This window comes from Balaenoptera borealis (genome assembly GCF_965194805.1).
Source record: "Balaenoptera borealis genome assembly, chromosome: 11".
NCBI lineage: Eukaryota > Metazoa > Chordata > Mammalia > Artiodactyla > Balaenopteridae > Balaenoptera > Balaenoptera borealis.
In genome coordinates, this window is record NC_138868.1 from 64,396,744 (window position 1) to 64,424,252 (window position 27,509).

General features: G+C 37.7%; 1 protein-coding gene and 1 long non-coding RNA gene across 15 annotated transcripts in view; one reads left to right on the plus strand and one right to left on the minus strand.

Annotated features, from left to right (window-relative positions):
* Nucleotides 1-27,370, minus strand: part of PICALM (phosphatidylinositol binding clathrin assembly protein) — a 106,908-nt gene extending 79,538 nt beyond the window's left edge. For 2 of the 13 annotated variants that reach the window (XM_082342254.1, XM_082342255.1), the window contains exon 1: nt 26,964-27,370. In XM_082342254.1, coding sequence (XP_082198380.1) covers nt 26,964-27,093 — 130 coding nt within the window. In that variant the 5' untranslated portion in view covers nt 27,094-27,370. The remainder of the gene's footprint in view (nt 1-26,963) is intronic. The other 11 variants (XM_082342260.1, XM_082342249.1, XM_082342258.1 and 8 more) reach the window with 8 other exon arrangements.
* The window catches only part of LOC309605920, a 98,560-nt gene continuing 94,612 nt past the window's right edge, over nt 23,562-27,509 (plus strand). For both annotated transcript variants that reach the window (XR_014231572.1, XR_014231573.1), the window contains exon 1: nt 23,562-26,970. This is a non-coding gene — a long non-coding RNA (uncharacterized lncRNA). The remainder of the gene's footprint in view (nt 26,971-27,509) is intronic.

A 27,509-nucleotide genomic window follows, 5' to 3' on the forward strand; every position in this document is an offset into this window, starting at 1 on the left:
TCACAAAACACGGTCCAAATTAAGATGTAACTGTTACAATTTTATCTTTAAAGTTTGTGGGATCCTCTGTGAGAAACATGTTACACTTCACATAACTTCCACTAGAATTCACTCAAAAATACAGTCTTCACAGACTGATTTATACCTTAAGAAATAAATCTAACCAACATTTTAGTTGCATGTTAAAATTAAAACTAGGGAAAGACTCATAAAATATAGAATGCTCAGTACAAGTAATAAGGATTGAATTAATTTGAAAAGAGGAGAGAAAGGAGCATTCAAAGTACTAAAAAGAAGTGACAAAGGTATCTAAAAGGTTTTGATAAAAGTACTATGACGCTAGGATACCTAAGTCACAAAGTGAGTGGACACATCCAATAATGGAGCAATAGTTCATTAAATGGCAGCAGTCTGACAGTGAAATACTATGAGTCCAACAAATACATGGCAAGAAAAGCTGAGTGGGGAAAACGCTCACAGTATATTATATCAAAACCATGTTAAAGGGACTTCCCTGGTGGCACAGTGGTTAAGAATCCACCTGCCAATGCAGGGGACATGGGTTCGAGCCCTGGCCCAGGAAGATCCCACATGCCGCAGATCAACTAAGCCCGCATGCCACAACTACTGACAACCCCGTGCCTAGAGCCTGTGCTCTGCAACGAGAGAAGCCACCGCAAGGAGAAGCCCATGCACTGCAACAAAGAGTAGCCCCAACTTGCCACAACTAGAGAAAGCCCGTGCACAGTAACAAAGACCCAACGCAGCCAAAAATAAATAAATAAATAGATTTATTTTTTAAAAAAACACGTTAAAGAACAATGCAGAGTAAGATTTCATTTTTTAAAGTCATAGATATACTATATTTTCTGATATATAGTGTATTTGCCCAAATATGGGATGATGCAAAAAGAATTGAACACTTTCAAAATTACTCAGCAATTAAGTTACATATGAACGTGTAGTTAAAACCAGTATGTAACAGAACTATATCACTGTTATTTCCATAATTTCACAAATTTCAGTAAGCACCTCTCATGTCACACAGCAAACACCAATCCTGTACTGTAATTCATTCCAGACCCTTTGGAGCATACTATGATCAATGGTTGAAAGGACAGCACTGACATGTTCCTTTATTTCCTCAAGGATGTGAGGAAGACGTGGTACAAGAGTTGCATGGTGTAACAGCTGGAAATTCGGCAGCCACTCTTGCAGAGGTAGGCCAATATTTTGAATACAAGCTCAATCTATCACCATGGTAGGTGAGTCTTGAGGAATCTCCAGAACCCATAAAGAAAGTAAGGCAAACTCCCATCTTACTAAAAAAAAACAAGTTGCAGCTGTAGGAAAAATCAATCTGCTAGCACAACTAGATATGCTATTTCTGTCACCGTGTTTTCTGCAAAATGAATGGACTAAGGATTCACATGTGAAAACTAAGAAATGTAAAGATAACTCTACAATTTGATAATCATATATTAGTATACTTATATTAATAGTATGATAGTATAGTTTTTAACCTGGTTATTGAGTAGTAAGTTTTTCTTTAACTGTTTTTTTTTTAATCACCGTGTAAAAGGAGAGGTTTTTTTCCCCCTTAGAAACTAACTATTCAACAGAAAAGCTGCTATAAATCTTCACAAATTCTCTCATTACCTGGTTTTCTGTTTTTTTAAACAAAGTTTTTTTGAAGAAGATATTAACCTGAAAACACCTCCATCAGTGCTAATTTCAGGTGCTTATGGAGGCCACCAAAAGAAATCAATTTTTTTAGAAAGAGGAATTAAAAACAAGAGATTTAGGAAGTGTTCGGTGCCTTCAGAACACTTTAAAAACCAACAGAAGAGAAAGGATTGACCTCCTTTACATCTGTAGCAGAAGAAAGAAGTAGAACTAGAAAGAGAATTCCTAAGAGAAGAAAGAATTCAGATGGAACTAGGTAAACAAAGCCAACCCTAAGGTACTCTACATTAATATTTCACTGAAATTTAGCTCTTATGTCACAGATTAACATAAACCAAGTTTGCTGAGTTGTCCATACTTTAATTTTAAAAGTTCAAAATAAATTGTTTTAATGGCATCATCACGTAGTTGCCGTAAAATTTTAATCACACACCAAACATCTTCTTCAAATCAGCTCAACCTGTCTCTTAAAATTATCTATTATTATTTATGCATCTGCCTCTTTACCAAACAATCTGTCACACATAAAAGTCTTACAACAAGAGCAGAAGAAAGTTTAAGTCATGAAAGCGCTACACAGAGAAACATATACTCCTGGAATACCCTCAGAATTCACTGCCACTACCGTCTTTTTCAAGTGAAATGGTCGTTTCCCCCCACCCCACTATCAAAATGTTTTAGCCTACTATGTAAAAGCATTCTTAATATGAAAAACTCTGAAAACCTAAAGCTTTCTCCATGGTGCTGTGGTGTATTCTGCATTCCTACCACTAGATGGGAGACTGTACAGAGAAACAATAGGACTGGCAAGAACAGACATGGGTTCAAGCTTACCTATAAACAGACCCCTTAATTTTGAGACTGCTTAGGATTCCAGGTAATTTCCAAAACTAGACAAGTTTAGTCCCAACCCAGATTCCAAATAAGATCTTAGAGGTGAGGAGAATCACATTTTGGTAAGCACTACCTCAGAGGTAACTATTACTTCTGTGTTAATGTTTAATTTACCAGATAATGTAAGGTAACAATAAAAAGTTACTTAATAGAATACAAACACATCACTTAATATAAGAATAAAAAAATTTATTTAAATTTATTTAAACAAAATAAAAACATTACAGTGTTTCAACTTTAAAAAAAAAAAAATCACATGTCTATGGTATAACACAAGGCGTTCTCCTTCCCTTCTTTGAAGATCTGAAGTTTCAGAATTACAATCCCACCTGGAGAAAAGAAACCAAAATACGGATTGAGTAATTTAAGAGTAAATGCCAAAATTACAAATTCTCTTTGTACTACATTCTAGGAACTTAATAACAGTTCATCAGCCCAGTTAAGGAGATATAACCAGGATTCTCAAAAACAATCGAACACTGGATCAGAAACACACAAAACCTGATTTCCTAAGCAAAACAAAAGGTCAACTAACAATACATTACAAGTTCTGTACTTACCTCCACCAATGCTGTAAACCAGAACAGTCCAGGGCTGCAGAAAATATGGAAAGAATTCTTTCATTCCACTGAGACCAGGAAAAAGGAACCAAAGCTTGAGAGACTCTATGAGTGCAGATCAGAGTTGTCTAAAGGAGGAAAAAAATTATGTGGAGAGGTTCAAAGAACTGGGACTAAGTCTGCAGAAAAGTATGTTATTAGTAAGGGATTCAGTGTCCTGATTTTCCTGGAACAGTCCTGGTTTACACCTGTTGTCCCAGTGTTCCATTCAGATAGCATATACTTCAGATAGCAAATACTTTCACTCTTGAAAGTGACCCAGTTTGGAATATAAATCATATGTCACTCTAGTTATAAGTGACCTAATAAAAGTCTACATGTAGGGCTTCCCTGGTGGCGCAGCGGTTGAGAATCTGCCTGCCAATGCAGGGGACACGGGTTCGAGCCCTGGTCTGGGAAGATCCCACATGCCACGGAGCAACTAGGCCCGTGAGCCACAATTACTGAGCCTGCGCGTCTGGAGCCTATGCTCCGCAACAAGAGAGGCCGCGATAGTGAGAGGCCCGCGCACCGCGATGAAGAATGGCCCCCGCTTGCCGCAACTGGAGAAAGCCCTCGCACAGAAACGAAGACCCAACACAGCCATAAGTAAATAAATAAATAATAAATAAAATTAAAAAAAAAAAAAAAAAGTCTACATGTAGCTAAGGAATTAATAGACAATCACCATCTACTCCGAGTATATTTGCATTTTTCTTTCTCTGAGGGCTATACCATTCTATTTTGTCCTCTCATCCCCAACAAAAACCTCTATGCAAATGATTCTCAAGTTTCTTCTCTGGGGAATTGGAAATACTAGAAATTTTCACCTCTATGTCCAAAAATATCTTTTGCTTAAAAAACAGGAACATAATCTTAACTGTAACCTGACTGTCCCACCATTTTTGTTTTAAGTGATCAAGATTCATTCTTTGCTTTTTTAAAACAAATTCAGGAATCTTTTGTTTCCTTTTATCTTCCACAACGTGTGGCATGGTTCCTTGTACATGTGTTGATATGATGGTATAAATGCTTGTAGAGTTATAGGTGAAACAAAAGTCCATTTCTCCACTCTAAGATCCAGAGGGAAGAAGAGAGAATAAGAGGCAAAAAGTCCTCCCCATAGCTAGGTTAATGTTATTCAGTAACAGCCAACCCCATGTCTAAAAAGTAGGAATCCAAAAGAATTTTAATGGCTTCTCTTAAGAATTTAAATCTGCCTAGACAGAGGGAATAACAAATTGAAGTTAGCCTCTGTGCCAAAGTCTACTCACCCAGAAAACACAAATTCCATGTCCCCAATGCAATTAGAACAATAGAATCTTTATATTCCATCTTCCCACAACTTTGCAAACTTCAGTACGAACAAACAGAAATCCCATTTCTTCTACAATACTCACTGCATGCTATAATATGCCAAATAGTCTTACGAGTTAGAAATATACAATAGTGGACAAAGTTCCTGCCATCATGAAGCTTATATACTAGTGGGAGAGACAATCAAACAAATGAACAAAAACATGTCAGATGGTGAGAAGTGCTAAGGATTTGTTAGTCCTTAAGAAGAATGGGGCAGGTGCTTGGGGGAGGTTGCTATTTATACATGATAATCAGGAGTCTTGCAAAAAGAGACTTCTAAAAATTAACAGCAACAATGGTAGGGTGTCACCAGTGGCTTGGAGGCCTATGGAACTGACCACCATGATTAATTACCATCTTCCACATAGTAGGGAAGTATGGAGGCAACCCAGTCATTCTACGTCACCTATGTGTGCTTCACCCTTACCAAACCAAAGTCAGGCTGAACAGCAATCTTGTTGATTCTGCAAAGCCTCTAGTTTTACGTAGTTAAGTAGAGACAGTGGGAATCTCATTTATTCACACACTTCACAATTAAATCAAAGCAATACGTTCATCTTCAGTGAGTCAAAATGGTACGAGCCATCTACTACAGTTCATGAAGTAGGCATCAAGAGACCCCTCAAAGCCAGTGGGTAACAAAGTGAATGCCATTTCTGAAAAACCTTTTTTCAAACTAATGTAAACAGTAATGACAGATATAACCAAAAATAGTAAGCACCAAACAATAACTCACCTACATGGCTTTAAGTTTTGAAATGATGCTAAGTGGAAAATGTGAGCAATTAATATATTATTAACAAATCCCAATAAACTAAAGCCAAAGTATTTTTCCTAGTAAGTTTAAACTTGACCCTTTAAGTTTCTACAGGAAAAAATAATCACTCGGAGTATTTCAGACAAAAGATCTCCATTCTCACACATTTCGTCACCATACAACTGTTCTTATAAAATTCACTATAACCCATGTTTGCCTATTTCTCAGCATAAAAAAAAAAGGCTGAAAATTTCATGACAAATGACTTTCTTGAAAGGCATAATATCTTCCGAGATAAAAATCTGCTTTATAAGATGTCAAAATTGAAGATATTACTTTTTTTAACTTAAAAATTCCATGTAAATTATGCAATAATATTAAAGAAAAAAACACCAGTTTGAATCTAAAAATCCAAGCTTTGGCCATTAAGAATTGTTGTTGATCTGAAAACAACACTTTTTCAGAACTATGCAGGAGAATAGGGAAGGAATTTGGTACATTTATTTAAATTCCAAAACAAAGTTATTTGAGTTGTTTAAAAGTCATCAACCGATTAGCTCGTCTATTAAAAGTTGACAGGATCACAACTTATTCTACACAGTTAGTTACAGATTTATTTCCCCTAAATATAGGCTTTAAGTATTTCTCAATACAAGACATTTTGATAAACAGATCTCCGCTGCTAGAGAATTTGGAAACAATTAATTTGACACAACATATATTGTACATAGTACTTACAGTGGGTTTTAATTTAGTTCTGCTTTTATGTACCAACTTCAATAACACTAATAATAAAAGACTAAGAATAAAAACAGTTGATTCTTTCATGCAAATATCTGTATTTAGGTAGACAGATAATATCACATATATTTTCAAAATCCACATTCTGTCTATGGATGGATATCTGAAGAGTTCCTCAAATTTGAAAGAATGTATCTTTCACTTGGTTTGTTATGGTAAGGTAATACAAATCTTAAATGGTCCAGACAAGTAGCAGGGAAAATTTAACCACCTTTCTCCCTTCAATTTACAATACCACCCTTTCACCAATTTCCCTTTTGCTACAGTGATAAATGCTCCCCAAGTAGCCTTCTACCCAACCAAAATGCTACTACTTTGAAGACTACTATTTTTAGGGTATGATCCTTGCCTAAAGACAATTTTTCCCACCGAAGGTGGGGGGATGGTTCAGGCGGTAATGCGAGCGATGGGGAGCGGCAGATGAAGCTTCGCTTGCTCGTCCACCGCTCACCTCCTGTTGTGCGGCCTGGGTCCTGCTAGGCCAGGAATCCTGGCCTAGCAGGACTGGGGACCCCTGCTATATTGGATACCTTCCAGAATGACTGGGATTGGCCAGTGAGGAGAAGGCATGTCTGTTTTTAGTTCTTTCTATTCCTTTAAAGTTCATTTCTCCCTATTAGAGCTCTTCTCTGACTCCACTTATTTGACAGTCTATCCTAAGTGCTATTCATTTCCAAAATGCGTCGAACAGTAATGCTGGGGATGCTAATTCCACCAATCACTAAAATTCTGCTCTAGGCTCTCCTTCCAACACTCCCATGCATGGCTGAATCCACTTCCATGTGCTAGGACTGTACTGTAACAGGATGAAGTGACATCAGAATAACCAAAGGATCCAGAACCAAATTCTAGATTCACTATTTTACCATTATGACTTCAAGCATGTTAATTAGCCACTCAGTTTCAATTTTGCCATTTTAAAAACAGGGATAGCAGTAATTAATTTTCACAACAAAATATACTGTAAGACAACATACTTAGACTACCTTACAAGCTTTAAAGCACGATTAAATATTAGATATCATTCGTTTTACTTAGTATCATATTTTACTGGTGAGTTTTCCCTCATTTTAGCAGACTATTCCTCCATCACTTTTCCAATACAATACTATGAAACCACCTCAAATTCAAGAACATCTGCAAAACCTTCTTTAGAATGTTTATAAAGCCCAACTTCTTCCACTGAGAAGTGTTAACCAGTTACTTGCACTGGATCGTAAGAGGGGCAAAATCTTTATACATAGGGATTTCTTCATACTTTATAACAAAGTTCTTTCACATCCTTAGTCTTTTGATTTTGTATTACAATAGCCTTGTGACAAGGCAAGGGATGCTTTCTTATTTCCATTGTAAAGATTTAAATACTTGCTTACCTTGCCTACCTAAAGTAACACAAACTAGTAGCTGTGCTGGAATTAGAGTCTTTAAAACAGTATTTTCCACTAGAGGAATGGATGAAGATCTATACATATTTTCCTCTCAATTCTCTCTCTCTTCATTTCACATGGTTTGAGTCTTGCCTTCACCTTCTCTAATTATTCTAAAATTCACACATTTCTTTTTAGCCCTCACAAATCTAATTACTAGCACAGACAGTAACCACATCTTATCTAGTATAGTATATTCTGCTCTTTAGCATCCTCGTTTTCATTCTGACTACAATAAACTGAAGCTGACAGGGTATAAGGAAGGAACCATATCATTCAACTGAAGTTCACAAGGAATGGGTTTAAAGAGTTTTGGCATCCCCATCTCCAAGTGACTCAGAAACTGCAAGCCTTAATTTATAAGCAAGGTTTAAAAAGCCAAGAATGTTACAAAACAAAGTCAACTCACCAGATTTTAGGTGAGTAGGGCTTACATGATTTTACATGAGAGGAACACATAAGGCAGTTTTCCAGTCATCTGCCAGAGATGTAATCATTCCCAATTCTAAGTAATAGGAGAAGAGGTAAACTATGTTAAAAAGGGCCTCAAAAACTACCATACCTTCTGGTTGGTCACTGGCTAAGTTAGGAAAACCTAACTCTGATGAAGAAAGTCAAAGAAAAGGCACTTCTAGATTAAGTCTAGAAGCCCAAGGATAGGAAGCAGCTTAAGCTTGTCTTAAAAAGGTTTCCAGGGCTTCCCTGGTGGCGCAGCGGTTGAGAATCTGCCTGCTAATGCAGGGGACACGGGTTCGAGCCCTGGTCTGGGAAGATCCCACATGCCGCGGAGCAACTAGGCCCGTGAGCCACAACTACTGAGCCTGTGCGTCTGGAGCCTGTGCTCCGCAACAAGAGAGGCCGCGATAGTGAAAAGGCTCGCGCACCGCAATGAAGAGTGGACCCCGCTTGCCGCAACTAAAGGAAGCCCTCGCACAGAAACGAACACCCAACACAGCCAAAAAAAAAAAAAAAAAGAACCCTCAAGATCAATAAAAGAAAAAAAAAAAAGGTTTCCAGCTCCGGATCGGAAGAAACGGTTTTCTCCCAGCAGTTAAACAAGGAGTGTCTCAGCCTCTTCAGCTGCTTTATAAATATCAATAACTTTCTAACATAGCTGCCAGCTGCAACTCTGTAACTAATTTCTTTTTCTGTAACTGATTTTTAAGTCAGTACTTATGGTTGTTGTTTACTGCCACTCAGCTATGTTTATGCAGTGTTTCTGGGATGTGCTACAGAAATCACCTGCAAATAATGCCTTGGTCCACTCTAGGTCACCAATTCAAAACATTTTGCAAGAATATGAAGAACAAAAATAAAGGAGGGTTTATACCATACCATGCCTAAAATCTCATACTGAATTAATACCTAACACAAATTCCAAACCTGATAACTAATACGCAATTACATAGTTCTGTGAAAAGTTACAAAAGTTAATGCTGAGAAAAGAAAAATAAAAAAGGAAATACCGCTTGCTAAACCTTAACTTCTCAGTCATTGAAAAGCTGGTGTTACTTCTAAAAAGAAATGTACAAATGGGAATAAGGATAATGTGGTTATACCTTCCAGATCTGAAAACTGAAGACAATGTGATCATGTAAAGAACAAACCAGATCTCTCCTCCTTGAGTTTCATACCAAGAGATCAAATGCAGCTATACTGTAACCCTCTTGGATATGCAGTTCTTAAAAACAAATTCACTGTAGAGCAATCCATTCAATTTTGTATTTATACCAATAAATCTTCACACAGGCCTTATAGGCCAGACCCATTTCCCCACATCTCATCTGAAATAAAGTTAGTAACTGCAATTAGTGAGATGTTTTGTTTTCTAGTCACCTAATATAAATGCTACACATTTCCAAAATCTTGCCCCTCCCTCCCCAAAAATGCTACCTGAAGATAGATAAACTTAGCAGTTAAAAAAGATACCAACAAATATTAAAACAAGTTTCCTAGGTATAATTCATATTGTATACAACTAAAGATTATTCTAAATGATATCAATAAGTTGCTTACTTAAAGTCACAAAAGGTAAAAAGACTGCCAAAAAGACAGATAGCTCATACTGTATTTGACAAGTTAACTCAAAATTAGAACTACACATACATGTACCTGCAAGTAAAACTTTTTTTTTTTTTTGGCTGCGCTGCCCGGCTTGTGGGATTTTAGTTCCCTGACTGAACCCGGGCCCTCGCCAGTGAGAGCGTGGAGTCCTAACCACTGGACCGCCAGGGAATTCCCTGATCTTCTCTTAGTGGTGGTCCTAAGTACACAAAAGGTTGCAGGCCAAAAAAGAGTAGGCAGCTATACTCGGAAAAATGGATGTGGTGTTGGTCTGTTACAAGTTCCAGCATTAATAAGTAGACATATGCAACCCCCATCCACAATATATATCCATAGTATACATATACTTCAAGAAACAGTCTCCCCAACAAATAAATAATCTTTGAAACAAAAATAACGCTTAATTTCTATGGTTCTATGAAATTAAAATAAGGGATAAAAATAAGGTGTGAGGCATTAATTCACAAATTCATCACTAAACCAAATAATTTTAAATTACTGTGCAAATGAACACAAGGGGATGGATTAGTGATGCTCCATTATATACCCTCAACTGATCTCCCATTATAACCAACAGCCAATAAAAGCAAGACAATCACCAGTGTAGATCATTTAGTCTGTGGCAATAGTTAAGGGACCACCACCATCATTGTTTTTCAGGTATCAAATTCATAATCCTAGCATGAACACTATGAACTTATCAGGTGAACCAACTAGCTAAAGACCAAGATCATATCTGAATATTTGCAATAAAGATTCTGTCCAGGAAATTCACATTTAAAAAATAAAACAAAAAACTGTTGACTAAATAGTTCATTCACCAGCCCAGTATATTAAGTCCATTATCTTCATCAAAGATTTATTAAATATTTACTAAGATATTATTATGCACCAGGCATTCATTATATTCTAGGTATTGAGGATATCAAGACAAAGCAGAGTCCCTGTTTTCAGGAGAAATAAACATGCTCAGGATGCTCTGAGAGTTAAAAAAAAAAAAAAAAAAAAGAAGAAAAAGAAAACAGAAAAAAGAAAATGCCTCTGCAGAGGGATAGAGGAGCAATTTGATTACAACTGCTACTGAAGGCTTGACAGATATGGCTCATCTGACCAATCAGGGAAGGGGGAAGAGGGGAGAAGAGTACTGTTCTCCCTCACCAAATAAGAGCATCCAACTCAAACATACGTGCCCCAAGGGGGCAAACATGAAAGGAAGATAAACATCCTGTGGTCCACCTGGCTGACTGAACTGAAAAATTCAGAAAAGAAAGCATTTGAAACATGGTTGGAAAGGCTAATAGGAAGTATTTTAATATCAAGTATTTTAATATTTTACATAATTCACATATTTTTAATAAGATAGAAGAAAATTCACATTTTTGTTGGCCATTTTCTCCTAAAACAAAGTCACAGAAAACAATGCTACCCCTCCCTCCCAATGACAGTAAAATATGTAAGTTAAAATTGTTTTTCAAGGAAAGATGATATATTGGTAGGTGAGCTACTCTAATTAATGGAGAATGAAGCAAAAGCTCATAAAGAAACCATGCTTAATCTTAGTTTCCAAAGCACCAAGCCAAGAACAAAAAAGCTAAAGGGGCACAAATATAGCATCACAGAATAGCAGAGCAGGGAGGCAATTTAGAAAATAAGCGGGCTTCCCTGGTGGCGCAGTGGTTGAGAATCTGCCTGCCAATGCAGGGGACAGGGGTTCGAGCCCTGGTCTGGGAAGATCCCACATGCCGCGGAGCAAGTAGGCCCGTGAGCCACAATTACTGAGCCTGCGCATCTGGAGCCTGTGCTCTGCAACAAGAGAGGCCGCGATAGTGAGAGGCCCGCACACCGCGATGAAGAATGGCCCCCGCTTGCCGCAACTGGAGAAAGCCCTCGCACAGAAACGAAGACCCAACACAGCCATAAATAAATAAATAAAATTTAAAAAAAAAAGAAAGAAAATAAGCAATTTAAGTGAGTAAGGGATTTTCCTAAGGTCATATGGAGCTGGGGCCAGCACACCACATTCCAGTTCAGGGCTTATTCCTCTAAAAGCGTAAGAAGTATAAGAAGTTGCTGTTTCCAAATGTAATCTTACATATTTACAGAAATTATATTTCTCAAAGAAAGGCTTTCTCCTAACTATATCCCATTCCCTAAAAGTTCTCTGTGAGCTAAGAGATTCCCCAGATTGCCTGACTTCCACTCAAGGTTCTTCATTGCCATTTAAGTGCTAAATTTATTCTCTATTTCCTTTTATTAGTGATGTTTCCTTTATGTATCTGTATAATAGAGCTAATAAGACTACATATTCAATAGGTTTTTTTATAAAGATTAACTGTGTTAATGCATGTCAAGTGCTTAAGACAGAAAGGATTCTTTAAATCTGAGCTATTATCCCCACCATGCAGGTTGTGTCCTTAAAAAAAAACTGATTTGATCAGATTTTGTGCAACACTGAAAACTGAAAGAGTTTCCTTAAACTTTAATAAAATCTCTATCTTCAGATCAAAATTAGGAATATATTATTACTGTTTAGAAGACTTCTTCAATAATTCATTCCTGTGCAATCTATAGACTCAGAAATCCCCAAAACCTTAGATATTGCCACTATTAATACAGTCTATAACCAAGTTAATATGAGATATAAAATCTCATTCTCAGCTTCAAGATCAGCAAAACTTCTTGCCTTCCCTATTTTAACACTGGCAGCAGAAAACAGAGTGCAACTTTGAAAATCAGCTCTAACTATGGTTCAACTTTACCTACAGCAGCCAAAAGCTACCAGGAGATGAGATATATCTAAAAGTCATATGATTAAAATCCATACTCCCTCCACAATCTCACCTCAGACAACTGCTCCAACTATATCTCTCCTTACGCCTAACCTGTCCTTCCTCTGGCCTCAAAGCACCCCATTTACCATCTCCAGTTAAACTGATTCCTTTGTTCCCCAAGCACAGTTCCAGCTTTCCTACCCACAAATGTTTGCTCAATGCTCTTTCCTCCACCTGAAATGCCTACTGCTCCTCCCTAATTATCATTTAAGGTCCATTTCTCCCCCTTATCGAAAGCAGTTATCTCTCTCTCTCCTCTAATTTTCAATGACATCTGATCTGAGCTTATCTCACACTGTCTGGTAATACAACTATCTGTATATGTCATCTTCCTTACTAGACTGAGGACATGATCAGCAATTTCACTTTTAGATTTCTCAAAAATCTCAACACGGTAACTTGTTTATATAATAGACACTCAATATGCAATTGCTAATGAGTATATTAATTTCCACTAGACTAATAAAGTCTTGTTTGGTAGAAATCAGGCTTTAAAAACCTAAAGAAACTAATAATTAATGTATCCTTTGTAGATAAATTGATAGCAATTGTTAAACCACATAAATCAAACATGCCCCCAAGAACCTTATCAAACTTTTCCTCTTCACGCTGACCATCGTCAGATGATAAGATAGTTTGTGTTTAAGTTCATTCATAAATTTGGAACTCAAAAAAACTTCACTTGCACCCAAGCCCACAAAAGCCATGAGATCAGTGTACCTGATTTTATTTATTCAGTGAGCCAAACCACCACGTATAACAACATTCAGAAGTACAACTTCAGATGCCAAAGCTCATCTAGCCCCCTGCACAAATGGCAACAGGATTGTAGATTCCTATCTTCCTTCCCTTTCAATAACCCTACCACAAAGTACCAGGAAAAAGGAAAGCGTACTTCTCCAGTTCCCTAACACTGGCATCTAAAGCTAGGAAAGCAGCTAATAAATGGAAGCAAAGGGGATCCTAAAATCAGGATCTGGGGAGAAGAGACCAGTCTATCAAGATAACTCCTGTCCTTACAAGACATTTAAGGGCTCTCTCTCCAACCTCATCTCCCTCTTACTCTCATTAACACTTTACATTCCACCATACAGCACTACTTAAAGTTTTCCCCAAACACATCAAAATGCTTTCTTGCCTTTGTGTCCCTAAATGTGCTAATCTATTTAGGAGGAATCCCTTTGTCCATCTGGCAAATCACTGTTCATCCTTAAACTTCTTGTTACCTCCTCTACGAAGCTGTCATTAACTCCTTCAAAATTACTCCAGCCCCTACTTTGATACTTTATGTAAATAATATTACACATTTATCTCAATTATTACAATTATTTGTTTACACTTTCAACATCAGATCTCATGTTCCTTTTAGAGTAACGATTAAGTGGCATTCATTTTTACATTACTTTCTAGACCTTGATCACTTTTCCTTAGCACCCCATTTAATGCTTCTAACCAGGGTTTTTGCCAGCACTGTTCAATTCAACAGAACTCAATCTCAGAACTTTCACCCCATATTCTTGCTCATAGAACAAGCAAAAGATTTTAATACAGTTTCCTAGATAATTTTACTAAAATAACGTGAAATTTTAAAAAAAGATTTGCTCTTATAATTCTCTTTTTTCCACTCAGACCTTCTCCAAGAAATATAAAGTCACACAAAATAATAAACTCTTGAGTCTGTAGGTACACAAATGAATTAAGATTTATCTATATTACACATTCAAAAAAAATTAATTTGGATTTCCATAGGCAATTCTCCACAGAGCCCTAAGACCAGGACAAAAAGGGCATAGGTGAAGTAGGTAGTAGGAAGAAGCCAATCAAGGTCAACATCCAGTTCATTCATCATAGCCTATTAAAGACATATACTTCATTTCTATCTTTCTTTGCACTTTACAAGTTTTGCCAATATCTTATAACAAAAAACACAAGCATTTAGCAAATAAGGCCTATAGCATTCTGCTCTCAGGTGTGAACTATCACAGATAACACAAAGTCTAAAATCAAAGACTGCCTGGAATTCACTTACAACAACCATACATTAGCAAATAATACTCATAATAACAGGGGAAAAAAAGAAAACAAAAGCAGAAGAAACATTTAAAATCAAATATACCAATATTAAGTAGGTCCTGGAATAAAAAATATTTTAAGTGTGTCAAACTACCCTAATTGTATATAATCTAACTCTGGAAATTTACTTAATTTCCATAATTCCTCACATTTTCAACCAATAAAGAATAAAAATTTACTTCATCATGGAAACAGAAAGAAGTTTAAACAAACAACTACTACTTACAGCAAAGGCATTAATTACCCCTACAGTAATCTTTCTCTTCCTTTATGGAAAAAATCCTAAAACGTTCTTTGATAACACATTAGAAACCCCTCATGAAAATTTCATCCCTCCTTCATTCTTTTTTTTTTTTTTTTTTTAATTTATTTATTTATGGCTGTGTTGGGTCTTCGTTTCTGTGCGAGGGCTTCCTCTAGTTGTGGCAAGCGGGGGCCACTCTTCATCGCAGTGCGCGGACCTCTCACTATCGCGGCCTCTCTTGTTGCGGAGCACAGGCTCCAGACGCGCAGGCTCAGTAATTGTGGCTCACGGGCCTAGTCGCTCCGCGGCACGTGGGATCCTCCCAGACCAGGGCTCGAACCCGTGTCCCCTGCATTGGCAGGCAGACTCTCAACCACTGCGCCACCAGGGAAGCCCCCTCCTTCATTCTTTCAGCATCTTTTTATTACATACTTGCTATATGCTCTATTTAGCACAGTAAAGAGGACACACAAGGGTTTTCTGTAAACACTTATAATTATAGAAGCTATACGTACCCCAATGCCCACTGCAGCACTATTTACAATAGCCAGGACATGGAAACAACCTACATGTCCAACGACAGATGAAGGGATAAAGAAGATGTGGTACATATATACAATGGAATATTACTCAGCCATAAGAAGGAACGAAGCTGGGTCATTTGTAGAGATGTAGATGGACCTAGAATCTGTCATACAGAGTGAAGTAAGCCAGAAGGAGAAAAACAAATACCGTATATTAACGTATATATGTGGAATCTAGAAAAATGGTACAGATGAACCTATTTGTAGGGCAGGAATAGAGACAGAGACGTAGAGAACAGACATATGGACACAGGGTGGGAAGTGGAGGGTGGGACAAATTGGGACATTAGGTTTGACATAAATACACTACCAAGTGTAAAATAGATAGCTAGTGGGAACCTGCTGTATAGCACAGGGAGCTCAGCTCCATGCTCTGCAATGACCTAGATGGGTGGGATGGGGGGGGTGGTGGGAGGGAGGTCCAAAAGGGGGGATATAGGTATACATATAGTTGATTCACTTCATTGTACAGCAAAAACTAATACAACATTGTAAAGCAATTTTACTCCAATAAAAAAAAGAAGTACAAGTCATTATGGAGAAGTACAAGATACTATGGAAACATACACACCATTCTGTGTAGACAAAAATAACTGCTTATTGATACTCATGCAACTATGTATTATCTCTTCACACATTTAAACTATACCGAGAACTTTAAAAAAAAAAAGTTTGTTGGATTAATTAGTCCATCCAGTTGAAAAATGTTTGACTCGAATTTTCCATAGTCAATGAACGATTACCAGTACTGGAGAATGCCATCAAGGAAAATTTTTTCTCCCTCACTAATCTCTATTTCCACATTACACAGAGGTAGCAGAGTTGTACCCCATGTAAACCTCAAAAGAAGGGGAAAAACTCAAATATCCTTCATTTTCCTTAACGTCACCTTGTGTCCACACACCATACATAAAATTTAACTCAAAGTTGATCAAACCTAAAAGAGCTAAAACTCTTAGGAGTAGGTGAGGTGTAAATGTGTGTAACCTTGGATTAGCCAATGGTTTCTTAAGATATTATACCAAAAGCACAAATATTCAAAGAAAATATAGATAAACTGAACTTCAAAATTAAAGACTTTTGTGCATCAAAGGACACTATCATTTATTTAAAAAATTATGAATCACTATGTTGTATACATGGAACTAATACTGTAAATCAACTATACTTTGATTTTTAAAAGGGCGGGGGGGGCTTCCCTGGTGGCGCAGTGGTTGAGAATCTGCCTGCCAATGCAGGGGACACGGGTTCGAGCCCTGGTCTGGGAAGACCCCACATGCCGTGGAGCGACTAGGCCCGTGAGCCACAATTACTGAGCCTGCGCGTCTGGAGCCTGTGCTCCGCAACAAGAGAGGCCACGATAGTGAGAGGCCCGTGCACCGCGATGAAGAATGGCTCCCACTTGCCACAACTAGAGAAAGCCCTCGCACAGAAACAAAGACCCAACACAGCCATAAATAAATAAATAAATAAATAAAATAAACCCAAAGTTTAAAAAAAAAAAAAAGGGCAGGGGGAACACTATCAAAAAAGTGGAAAGACAAGACACAGGATGGGAAAAAATATTTTCAAGTCATATAAGGATCTAGTATCCAGAATATGTAAAGAACTCTTCCAGCATTCCAAATAATAAAGAACCAAACTTAAAATGGGCAAAGGATCTGAACAGACATTTTTTCAAAGATATACAAATGGTCAATAAGCTCAACATTATTAACAAGATGTTTAACATCATTAGTCATTAGGGAAATGCAAAGCAAAATCATGATATATACTATATATACATATTTAACTAGGATGACTACAATGAAAAAAAAAATTTTTAAATACCCTGAAAATAACAAGTGTTAGCAAGAATATGGAGAAACTGAAACCTTTATACATTGTTGTTGGGAATGTAAAATGGTGCAGCTCCTGTGGAAAACAGTCTGGTAATTCCTCAAAAAGTTAACATATACCCACCATATGACCCAGAAATTCTTCTCCTTGGTACATACCCAAGAGAACTGAAAACACATGTTAACACAAACACTTCTATACAGATGTTCATAGCAATACTATTCTTCCTGGATTTAAAGGGATAAACAACCCAAGTGTCCATCAATGGATGAATGAGCAAAATGTGGTATATCCATACAAGGGAATATTATTAGGTTATAAATAGAATGAAGTATTGTTACATGCTACAACATAAATAAACCTTGAAAACATTATGCTAAGTGAAAAAAGCCAGGCATGAAAGGCCATGTATTGTATGATTCTACTCATATGAAATGTCCAGAATAGGAAAATCCATAGACAAAGTAGATTACCGGTTGCCAGGGAATAAGGGTGGAGAGATGGGGGAGTGACTGCTAACAGATAGGTGGTTTCTTTTTGGGGTGGGGGGAAACGTTCTGGAATTAGATACTGGAGATGGTTGCACACAACACTGCGAATATATTTTATGTTATGTGAACTACATCTCAATTTAAAGATTGCATTAAAAAAATCACTTTGCCTCACAATCCCTCTTTTCACATTAGCTTTGGATTAAATGACAGTATCTCAAATCAGTCAATACCATGCATGATAATAAATTTCTGCAAACAATTGTTTCTAATACACCAAAAAGGTCGGCAAATCCTCTCCGGTGTGAATACCACCCTATTTACTTTTTGGTATATACTTGAATCACGATAAGATTTTTGCATATTAGATGTACTTAAAATGTTACATTTGTATTTCTCAAGCTTCCACAGGATAACTAACTCTATTACCAGCACATAAAAATTTTAACATACATACACCATGACCCTTGTTCTCAGAGCTTATAAATCACATGAGGAGATCTATAATCAGCAGAAACATGTACATTAAAATACAGCAACTGAGTATACCCTATGAAAGTCACTTGTAAAGTATACCTGCAATCTTTAGTGAGGGAAGAAGTTTGGAAAGCATATCTAGCTTCCTCAACCACTACTTGAAAGAAATGTCCCTTGAGTAAAATCAGGGCCCCTAGCAAGCTTTCAAGTACTAAGTTTACGACTATAAATACCAGCACCGTTTCAGTAATCACTGCTGGAATTCCAAGCATTCAGAGAAGACTTGCAGCAACTCCTACCAGCCCCTGGAATGAACTGATGATCTGGATTTAGTCGTCTTACTATCATGGCCATCACTACTTACCACTCCAACCTTTGCTTACCCTACAAGGCTTCGTTCTAAAACGGTCATTTCTTTTCTTTTGCATCTTGATGTTATCTATTACGTGTACTTTAGGCCATCACTACTACTACTCCAACCTTTGCTTCATACCTCACAAGGCTTAACTCTGAAACAGTCATTTCTTTTCTTTTGCATTTTTACATTATCTATTAAGTGTACTTTATCCTTCCTTATATCTAAAGTGAGGCTGCCATACAGTTATATACTGGAGGCACCCTACACATAGACTATAATGTGATCAGCACCTCCTAGAGTTGTACAAGGAAGCAGCTCTGATAAACATTTCAAATCTAATTCTGGTCCCCTGTTTAATTCTTAAAATTAATTTCTACTTTTAAGACCATATCCTCAAAAACATGCATTTGAATATAGTTTTCAAACTGAGTTGCTGTAACCAAGAAACTTTTTTTCTTTGCTATAACAATACTTTGGAAAAACCACATAATATCTAAACAAAACTAAACCTCAATGCCTCATGGGTGCCATGAAACATAGCAATTTGTTATAATCTTTTTTATCAATGCTACTGAATGACTTCATATATAATTTTGTAACCAGGTGATTACCATTCACTGCAACTAAGATAATGGCTATAAAAACATTATTAAAATATCTACTGGAATAGATCTCTACGGTGTGTCCATACGTTGTTCATGGAATAGCCTGAGCTGTGGCAGGAGATTATGTGTAATCATTCAGTACTTACTGGGCACCCAAAGGGTCACTGATTAGGTACTTTGAGAAGAGACATAGAATAGTACAAAAAAGAACAGTTACTATTCACAGAGAAAACACCCATGAACCCAATATATATATAAAAGCATAATACTAAGTACAGTTTAACCAAAAAAAAAAAAAAAAAAAAAGATATATATATATGTAAACTTTAAATGGTGATAATAACGTTGGACTGACAGAACCAGGGGGAGTTATTCAGTAACGTCTTTATGAAAGAGGTTACTTTAAATGTGAATGTTAACAAAAGCAAGTTAGCTTAAAGAAGGTTTAAAAGGAAGGATGCATCTGTACTGATAGAGAGGTGAAGATATTTTGTGTCCAAGGAATGGGATTTGCAAAGGCTGGCTAATAGTTTGAGGGTCAAGAACTTATTTTGGCTCAACTGGTACCTAACCTGCTTGGCTGAAAAGAAATAGCTTAGATATATTTAAAATAAAACAAAACAAAACAGTTGAGGAAAAATAGATCAAGAGTCTCAATTAATGATGGACTCTATCAAGGCCTTTTAGGAAAAATTATATTATTACTGTTAGAGACTCTTTTTGCCCCCCAGCAGTCTCCTTTCCAAGTCACACAGCACATTCTTTCCAATCTACTCAACAGTATGACATAATCAAAAGATCACATCACATCTCTTGATCAGTCCTACAATGATTGGGCCACTGTTACACATCAAATCAAATCAAAATTACTCTGAGAATTTAAAGGACCACTTACATCTAGTTTCTCTCTAAGTATTCTTTTCTCCCCTCTTCTATACACCCTTCCTTAGAGTTGCATTTTTTTACTCTCAGAACCTTTACAATCTTAAAAATTGAAGACCCCAAAGAGCTTTTGCTTATGTGGTTTTTCTCTATTGGTATTTACTGTGTTAGAAATTAAAACTGAGAAATTCTTAAATACTAATTCATTTTAAAATAATAAAATTCATCATATGTTAGCATTATTCATAAAAAATAACTGTATTTTCCAAAACCAAAATTTAGAACAGTGGCATTGTTTCACATTTTTTCCAAAACTCTTTACTATCTGGCTTAATAAAAAACAGTTAGATTTTCATATCTGCTACTACATTCAATTTGTTGCAGTATCACATAGCCTCTGGAAAACTCCACTGTACAATAGTGGAAGAATGAAAATGGAAAAGGAAAATAATGTCTCAGCATATGAATATAGTTTCGATTTCACAAATACGCTGAAAGAGTCTTGGGGACTCCCAGGAATCCCAGGATCACACTTTAAGAAACAGCCATGAATAGATAAACATGGTCTATTCATTCTCTAGAATAGAAAAGCATTACATTAAAAGTTACACTAAGGTGAAAGCCAGACCTGATGCTAGACTACCTGGGTTCAAATCCCAGTTCTCCTCTTCCTGGCAATGTGACCTTGGGCAAATTACTAAACTCAGTGCCTTAGTTTCCTCTTCAGTAAAATGGTGATAATAATAAAATCTCTTGGACTTCGCTGGTAGCACAGTGGTTAAGAATCTGCCTACCAATGTAGGGGACACAGGTTCGAGCCCTGGTCCAGGAAGATTCCACATGCCGCGGAGCAACTACTACTGAGCCTGCACTATAGAGCTCGCGAGCCGCAACGACTGAGCCCACATGCCACAACTACTGAAGCCTGTGCGCCTAGAGCCCGTGCTCTGCAACAAGAGAAGCCACTGCAATGAGAAGCCCACGTTCTGCAACGAAGAACAGCCCCCGCTCGCTGCAACTAGAGAAAGTATGCGCGCAGCAACGAAGACCCAACGCAGCCAAAAATAAATAAATAAATTTAAAAATAATAATAAAATCTCTCACAAAGTTGTTGAAAGGAATAAACAAGTTTATAAATGCAAAGTGTTCAGTAATGTGAGTGCCCAGCACAAAGTAAGCATAAATAAACATTTGTTAAATAAATATAAACACAACCTAGGCATAAACACAAAAAACACGTCTATCTGTGAGTATTGCCACTATATTCTAATGTAACTTGAGAAATCCTTAATATTCTGATAACCTGGCAAATTACAATTCTGAACATAATTTTTAATACAAAGGTTTAAGTTCATTAAAATTCCCTTTTAAAGGAATATCATTAGTAAATTGTAACTGCCTACAAACAATTCTCCATGAAAAGAACCATATACACAGTGAATATACAAAATTCTGAAAGATCAAATCCAAAAATTTCAATTCTCTAGAGAAATATATAAAGCCATTTAACTGGGAACATACTGAGACAGAACACAAAGTAACGGAAATGCCACTTCAGCCACCAAAAGAACAGGAAAAGCAAATATTAAGCCTTTACTTTGAAAATCTAACCCTACTTCTTCTTGGTAGGGCTCTAACCTCTTGCCAAGAAGTCTTTAAGTTTATTTTACTTGCTTCTTTGACTTTAAGGGCAAAATCACGGAACTAAGCACTTTGAAACTGAAGAAAACAGAAGAGACTTTCTATGTATTAGGGTGAACTTTCACATTAAATATTCTAAATGATAATCAGAGTCAAAATAAACTATTTTATTCAAATTAAAGCAATTCTGATGACTAATTAAAATCAATTATTTTAAACAAATTGGTGAACTTTCACATTATTTAAATTAAAGCAATTCTGATTAATTAAAATAAATTAAACAATGTATTTTTAAAACATCTAGGGAATTCCCTGGCGGTCCAGTGGTTAGGACTCCATGCTTCCACTAAAGGGGGCACGGGTTCAATCCCTGATCAGGAAACTAAGATCCCGCAAGCTGTGCGGCACGGCCAAAAAAAATAAAAAATAGGGACTTCCCTGGTAGCGCAGTGGTTAAGAATCCACCTGCCAATGCAGGGGACACGGGTTCGAGCCCTGGTCCAGGAAGATCCCACATGCCGTGGAGCAACTAAGCCCGTGCACCACAACTACTGAGCCTGCACTCTAGAGCCCGCAAGCCACAACTACTAAGCCCGGGTGCCGCAACTACTGAATCCCGCATGCCTAGAGCCTGTGCTCCTCAACAAGAGAAGCCACCACAAAGAGAAGCCCACACACCGCAACAAAGAGTAGCCCCCGCTCACTGCAACTAGAGAAAAGTCCGCACACAGCAACGAAGACCCAACACAGCCAAAAATAAATAAATAAATAATAAATAAATAAATTTTAAAATTTAAAAAGTAAAGTGGAAGAGCTTAAAAAAGTTAAAAAAAATCTAATTAAATATCACATAAGTGCTTTACAACTCAAATGAGAGAATAAAAGCAAGTCACTTCATAATGAAGTTTCACTTCTTACTTTTCAGTTGAAATTAAATTCTAAGACATCTTTAAAAATTATTCAGATATATAAAATATATAAACATAAAAAGCACTGCTACAAGGATAAAAAATAGATGACTAAAGTCTAAACAGTATTTCTTAAAGTAACAAGTCCACCAGTGAAGCCTAATTACTTTACAAAGATATTTTAGAATTAATTTGCTAGTTACAAATAAGGCAGCTACTGAAATGGCTATAGGTAAAATTCTCTTCAGGGTTTCTCTTTTAAAATACGTACTATTCATAAACATAACTAAATATGTCAGGGAGGAAAAACTTACATTTGTGGAGTTCTACTATATACCTCCTGCATTTGACATAAGTAGTCAAATCTTACTATTACCACTTTGATGACTCAATTACCGTTTTTTTTTTGTATTTCAGAACTATTAAAGTAGTAAGGGACAGAATAGGTCAAATAATGAAAATGAAAATATAAATCATACGATTAATTCTTATGGGAAAGAACAGTAAGCCCAAACATAACTACGAAATAATTGTCCATTTGGAAAGCCACAGTTACCTTATTTCTAAACAAGCGCCATCTAGGGGCAGATCTTCTACTTACTATCTTCCTCACAGGTACCTTCTTGCAAATCAGATCCCAGTTACCAGATTTATTCTTGACAATATGCAAACTAAGCACCCATTGGATATCATTAACTAAGACATTAAAAATCAATAATTTGCTTAGAAAGATAATTATTTTGGGTGCATGTCAATATTTTATATGTATTTTCAATGGTTATACAAAACACGAACCCAAATACAAATTCCACCCTCTACATATTCAAAACATTCACAAATTCTTACTTTAAAAAAAAAAGTTTCCACAATTAAAATTAAGCAGAGTCTAGAGCCAGTACACAACACACAAATACCCACACTGTATCTACCTTAGAGATATGCTTATAACGGATACTTAATAAGAACATGATCTTGATTTTGTTGTACAGAATGTAAGGCAGATGGTGGCTGGAATGAAGTGTCCCTTGAAATTAACTGGAAAAAATATGGATAAAAAAGTGAAAACATTAGAGCCATTAACATAATATTTCATCTCAGTGAAACATGCCCCAACATAAATGCCCAAGGAAAGTAAACAAATATAGAAAAAAGTGTTCTTGTCAAAAAAACAAGAGTAAAGGTTGTGAAATCAGGTAAGAATGTTTTTACTCTAAGAATTTATAAATTTTAAAACTCTGTTCTGTCTGTACTTCAACCAATAACGTTTTAAGTATTCTATACCCTGTTTAAATTTAGTTAGAGATGACCTTCTATGCATATGACTTGCCTCTCCCATAGCTATGAGAAAGGATTAAATTAGATAATGGTTAATAAGTGCCTGGCAAACTGAAGTCCTTCAAATACAAGGCTGCTATTCTTCTATCTTGATTATGGCCATTAGAGGCCTGAAGTTAAATGCAAACCATGTTTATTTTTAAAAATGTGTTTCAGGTTTAACAACTCTTTTCTTTTTTTTTTTTTTTGACAACTCTTTTCACACTAGGGACACTACTTCACATTATTATCTACTGACCCCTGTAAGCAAAGCAAAAGCTCTTTCTTAAACAAGTATACAATGTAGTATGAATTAAGCCATAATTCATGGATTACAATAATCATTTCCTAATATAGACAGACCTTGGCGAAGTACACAGAAACCACCTCCACACTATAAAGGCTTATAGGAAAAAACAGTCTTAAGCATATTTTTGTTAAATACTAATATTTAAAAAATGAAATCATTTTCATTAGGGTCAACTAATTAGGCAACAGTTTCTCAGTATATTAAATGGCACAACAGAACTAAGCCTTCACTAGAAAGAACAATTCCTAAAAGACGAAAAATTGTATCTGCATTAAAGACTTAACAGTCCATGATGTCAAAACCCAGAACTGTTTGTGAAAGCCTTTTCAATTTCCTCAAAGTATGTTAAAGTGTGTGGGGGAAGAAGGTCTTCACAAAAACCACTCATTGGTCAGACTTAAATTTATTTCATTAGTGGAACTGGTTATAAGAGTGTTTTAAAAAACAATATAAGGAAAATAGTATTACTGTATTTTAAAAACCTCATAAAGTAGTGGCTCCTTATTCATACAGATTTTTTTAAAAATTCAAACATTACCAGGGATATTCAGGTTCTAAAGAAGTGGGAATTTATAAACACAGCAGTGGTAGAGAAAAAGACTACAAATGAGAGATTATCCATACCAAACTTAATCCCAGTTCTTATCTGCAGCAGCTTCCATTACAAGAGAAAAGGCTAACATAAAACCACAAGCCAAGTCTCACTCTCCTAAATTTACCTAGCCTATTTTCTGACCTTTTCCACAACGTGTTAGAACTGCAACATTTGAATTAAGACAAGAACCTTTAAAAAGACTTTTAAAAGCGGTATCTATTCGTGTTATAATTTATCATTTTGAAGGGAGAGATGAGGGTAACAGTTCACAAAGTCACAAGTAGTTTCTTCAACACCAAAAACAAACAACAAAACCAACCAAACAAAAGAATTAAAAGTTTTAGGGCAAACCATAGATTGGGTAGAGCAAGCCAAGTAGTCATTTGAAGAGAAGTAAATAGTAGAAATGTCTACTCCAAATATCAGACAATCAAAAAGGCACTTACGGCTTCATAATGTATTTAAAAAAACTTTCCATTTATAAATGTGTCACCATTTAAATATATTCTGAATTCTTTAAAACAGTCAAGGATTGATAGTTAACAAGCAGCCTCCATGAACCACACATCAAAAGAAGAACCAAGCAATAATGATGCTTTTTTAAACTTTTCCACAAGGAAGGAATAAGTCACAATGAATAATGGGTTTGTCTGTAGCAGTAACTTGTTCTAACAGTACTTCATGAGCAAAGTATCTTGGAAGAATTCACATTTTGTCCATTTTTTTTTAAAGCGCAAACCTTACGGCCAAAGTCCAAACGAGAACTCAAACCAGGACTCCCGTCACTGAATTCCCTTTCAGGACATGCTCACTCTTGCTTCAAACAGTAAAGCAAAGTAACTTTCATGTAGGATGAAGTCAGTCAGGCTTATGTGTCCAGTAGCCATTTAAAAAAGGAACTTATCTATTACAATGCCTTTTTCCCTATGTTTCCCTGAAAAGTTTCAGGTCAAAGCTCCATTGAGTCAAAGCTTGAGTAATCCACTCATCTTTGTACCTTGAGGTAAAGGAGTGGAATAAAAAAGGAGGATATTACAGGTGGCTTCCAGGTTTGGAAAAAGTTGGGAGGAGTTAGCTCTAGTAATTGTAGCTAAGTTAGTGAATGGTGTAATATCATGCGTGTAAGAAAAGCTAGTTCCTCAAAAGATAACCAGCATAAATTAAAACGGAGTCCAAACTCAAGACTCACCAAATATCTTTTTACCAGTTTTTTAAAGGATGTATGTTATTTGTAGATTTGATTATTAATCTATTTTGAATTCCAATAGTCTATGCTTCACTCAAGCTTCTGAATTCAAACCGCCAGGCTTAACAGCTCTAGGAACTGATACCTAAATCAGCAAACGCTTTTCCATACCTCCATTAGAAAAAAAAAAAGGGGGGGGGGGACTGACATTCACAAATTATCCCAGTCAAAAGCACGAAAATACAATGATTAAACCCCACCAGAGGTGATTAAAAATCCCGACGTTCCACAAAGCTTTCCCCACACCAACGGAATCCCTTTACTTTCACGCCCACGAAGAAAGTAGTCGGGGGAAAAAAGTCGGCTATTGAGTATGATATTTACAATGAGACGAAGGAACTTAAGTGAAGCTACAGGGGCAAAGAAAGGTAACCCAAGGGCGGGGGGTGGGGGGAGGAAAGGTGGACGAGAAAACCGGGAAAGGAAGGGACAGAAGAGGCTAGTGGAGCAAAGGAAGTGGGAATCACTTCAAGGGAGGAGGCCCTCAGGGTTGCGGAGAAACAGGGATCCGGGCCCACGGAACCGGGCGTTTACGGAAACCCGAAGAAGGCTAGTGGGGAAACAATAGGGCGGTGAGGCCGGGAGCAAGCGGGGAGACGCTCAGGAGAGGGCGGCGAGGCAGCACGGGACGGGTGGGAAGAAAGAGCAGACAGAAGGCTGCAGCAGACAGAGGAGGCCGAGAGGTGAGGGGCTAGGTGGAGAGGCAAGTTGGCCGGCTGTGATGTGTATCGCGGAGCACCGGACAGAGAAGCCAGGGTCCCCTAGGAACCCGGAGGGGAGTGGCTTGTCAGGGATTTTTAGACAGGGAACGGAAGCCGTGAAGGCAGGTGTGATGGAAGCAAAAAGAACACAGCTCGGATGAGCACAGGACCCGCCGCGCCGGAGAAGACGCAGGGAGGGAAGAGGCAGCTGAAGCGGGGAAGAAAAGAGATGGGGAGAAGGACGCGGGTCGCGGGGGCCGCGGTCGGCTTCACTCACAGTCCAGGTGCTTTTTCTTGGGCCCCATGATCTCGTGGGTCGTGGCCTTGCATACTGTCTTGGACACGGCGGAGCCGGTGACACTGTGTTGGGCGGCGGTGATTCGGTCCGTCAAGCTCTGGCCGGACATCTCTGCGGCTCCTCCGCCACCCCTCCCGCTCGGCAGCCGGCGGGGACTGGGACCCCCAAGCGCCGGAGGACCCCCACCCCCCCTACCCCCACCGGCTCCTTCTCCGCCTGCCGGCCTGGGGCGGGGCTCAGGGCCGCGCGCTGCCACCCAGCCCGGAAAGAACCGGCTCTTGTCACCCGCGGGGTCAGGCACGATACCGGGCACTCCCCTGCCCCCGCCTCAGCTCAGCCCACCCCTTCCCTGGTCAGCTGAAGCCGGTCAGGGCAAAAGGGACAGGCAGCTGCAGGAAAATGGCGGCGCGAGGCTCCTCCTCGGAGCTTTCCGGGCTGCCCCGGGTCACGTGACTCGGGCACCGCCCCTCCTCCGTCTCCCGCCCCTTTTCCCTTCTCTTTCCTCTTCGACGCAGGCCCTCCCTC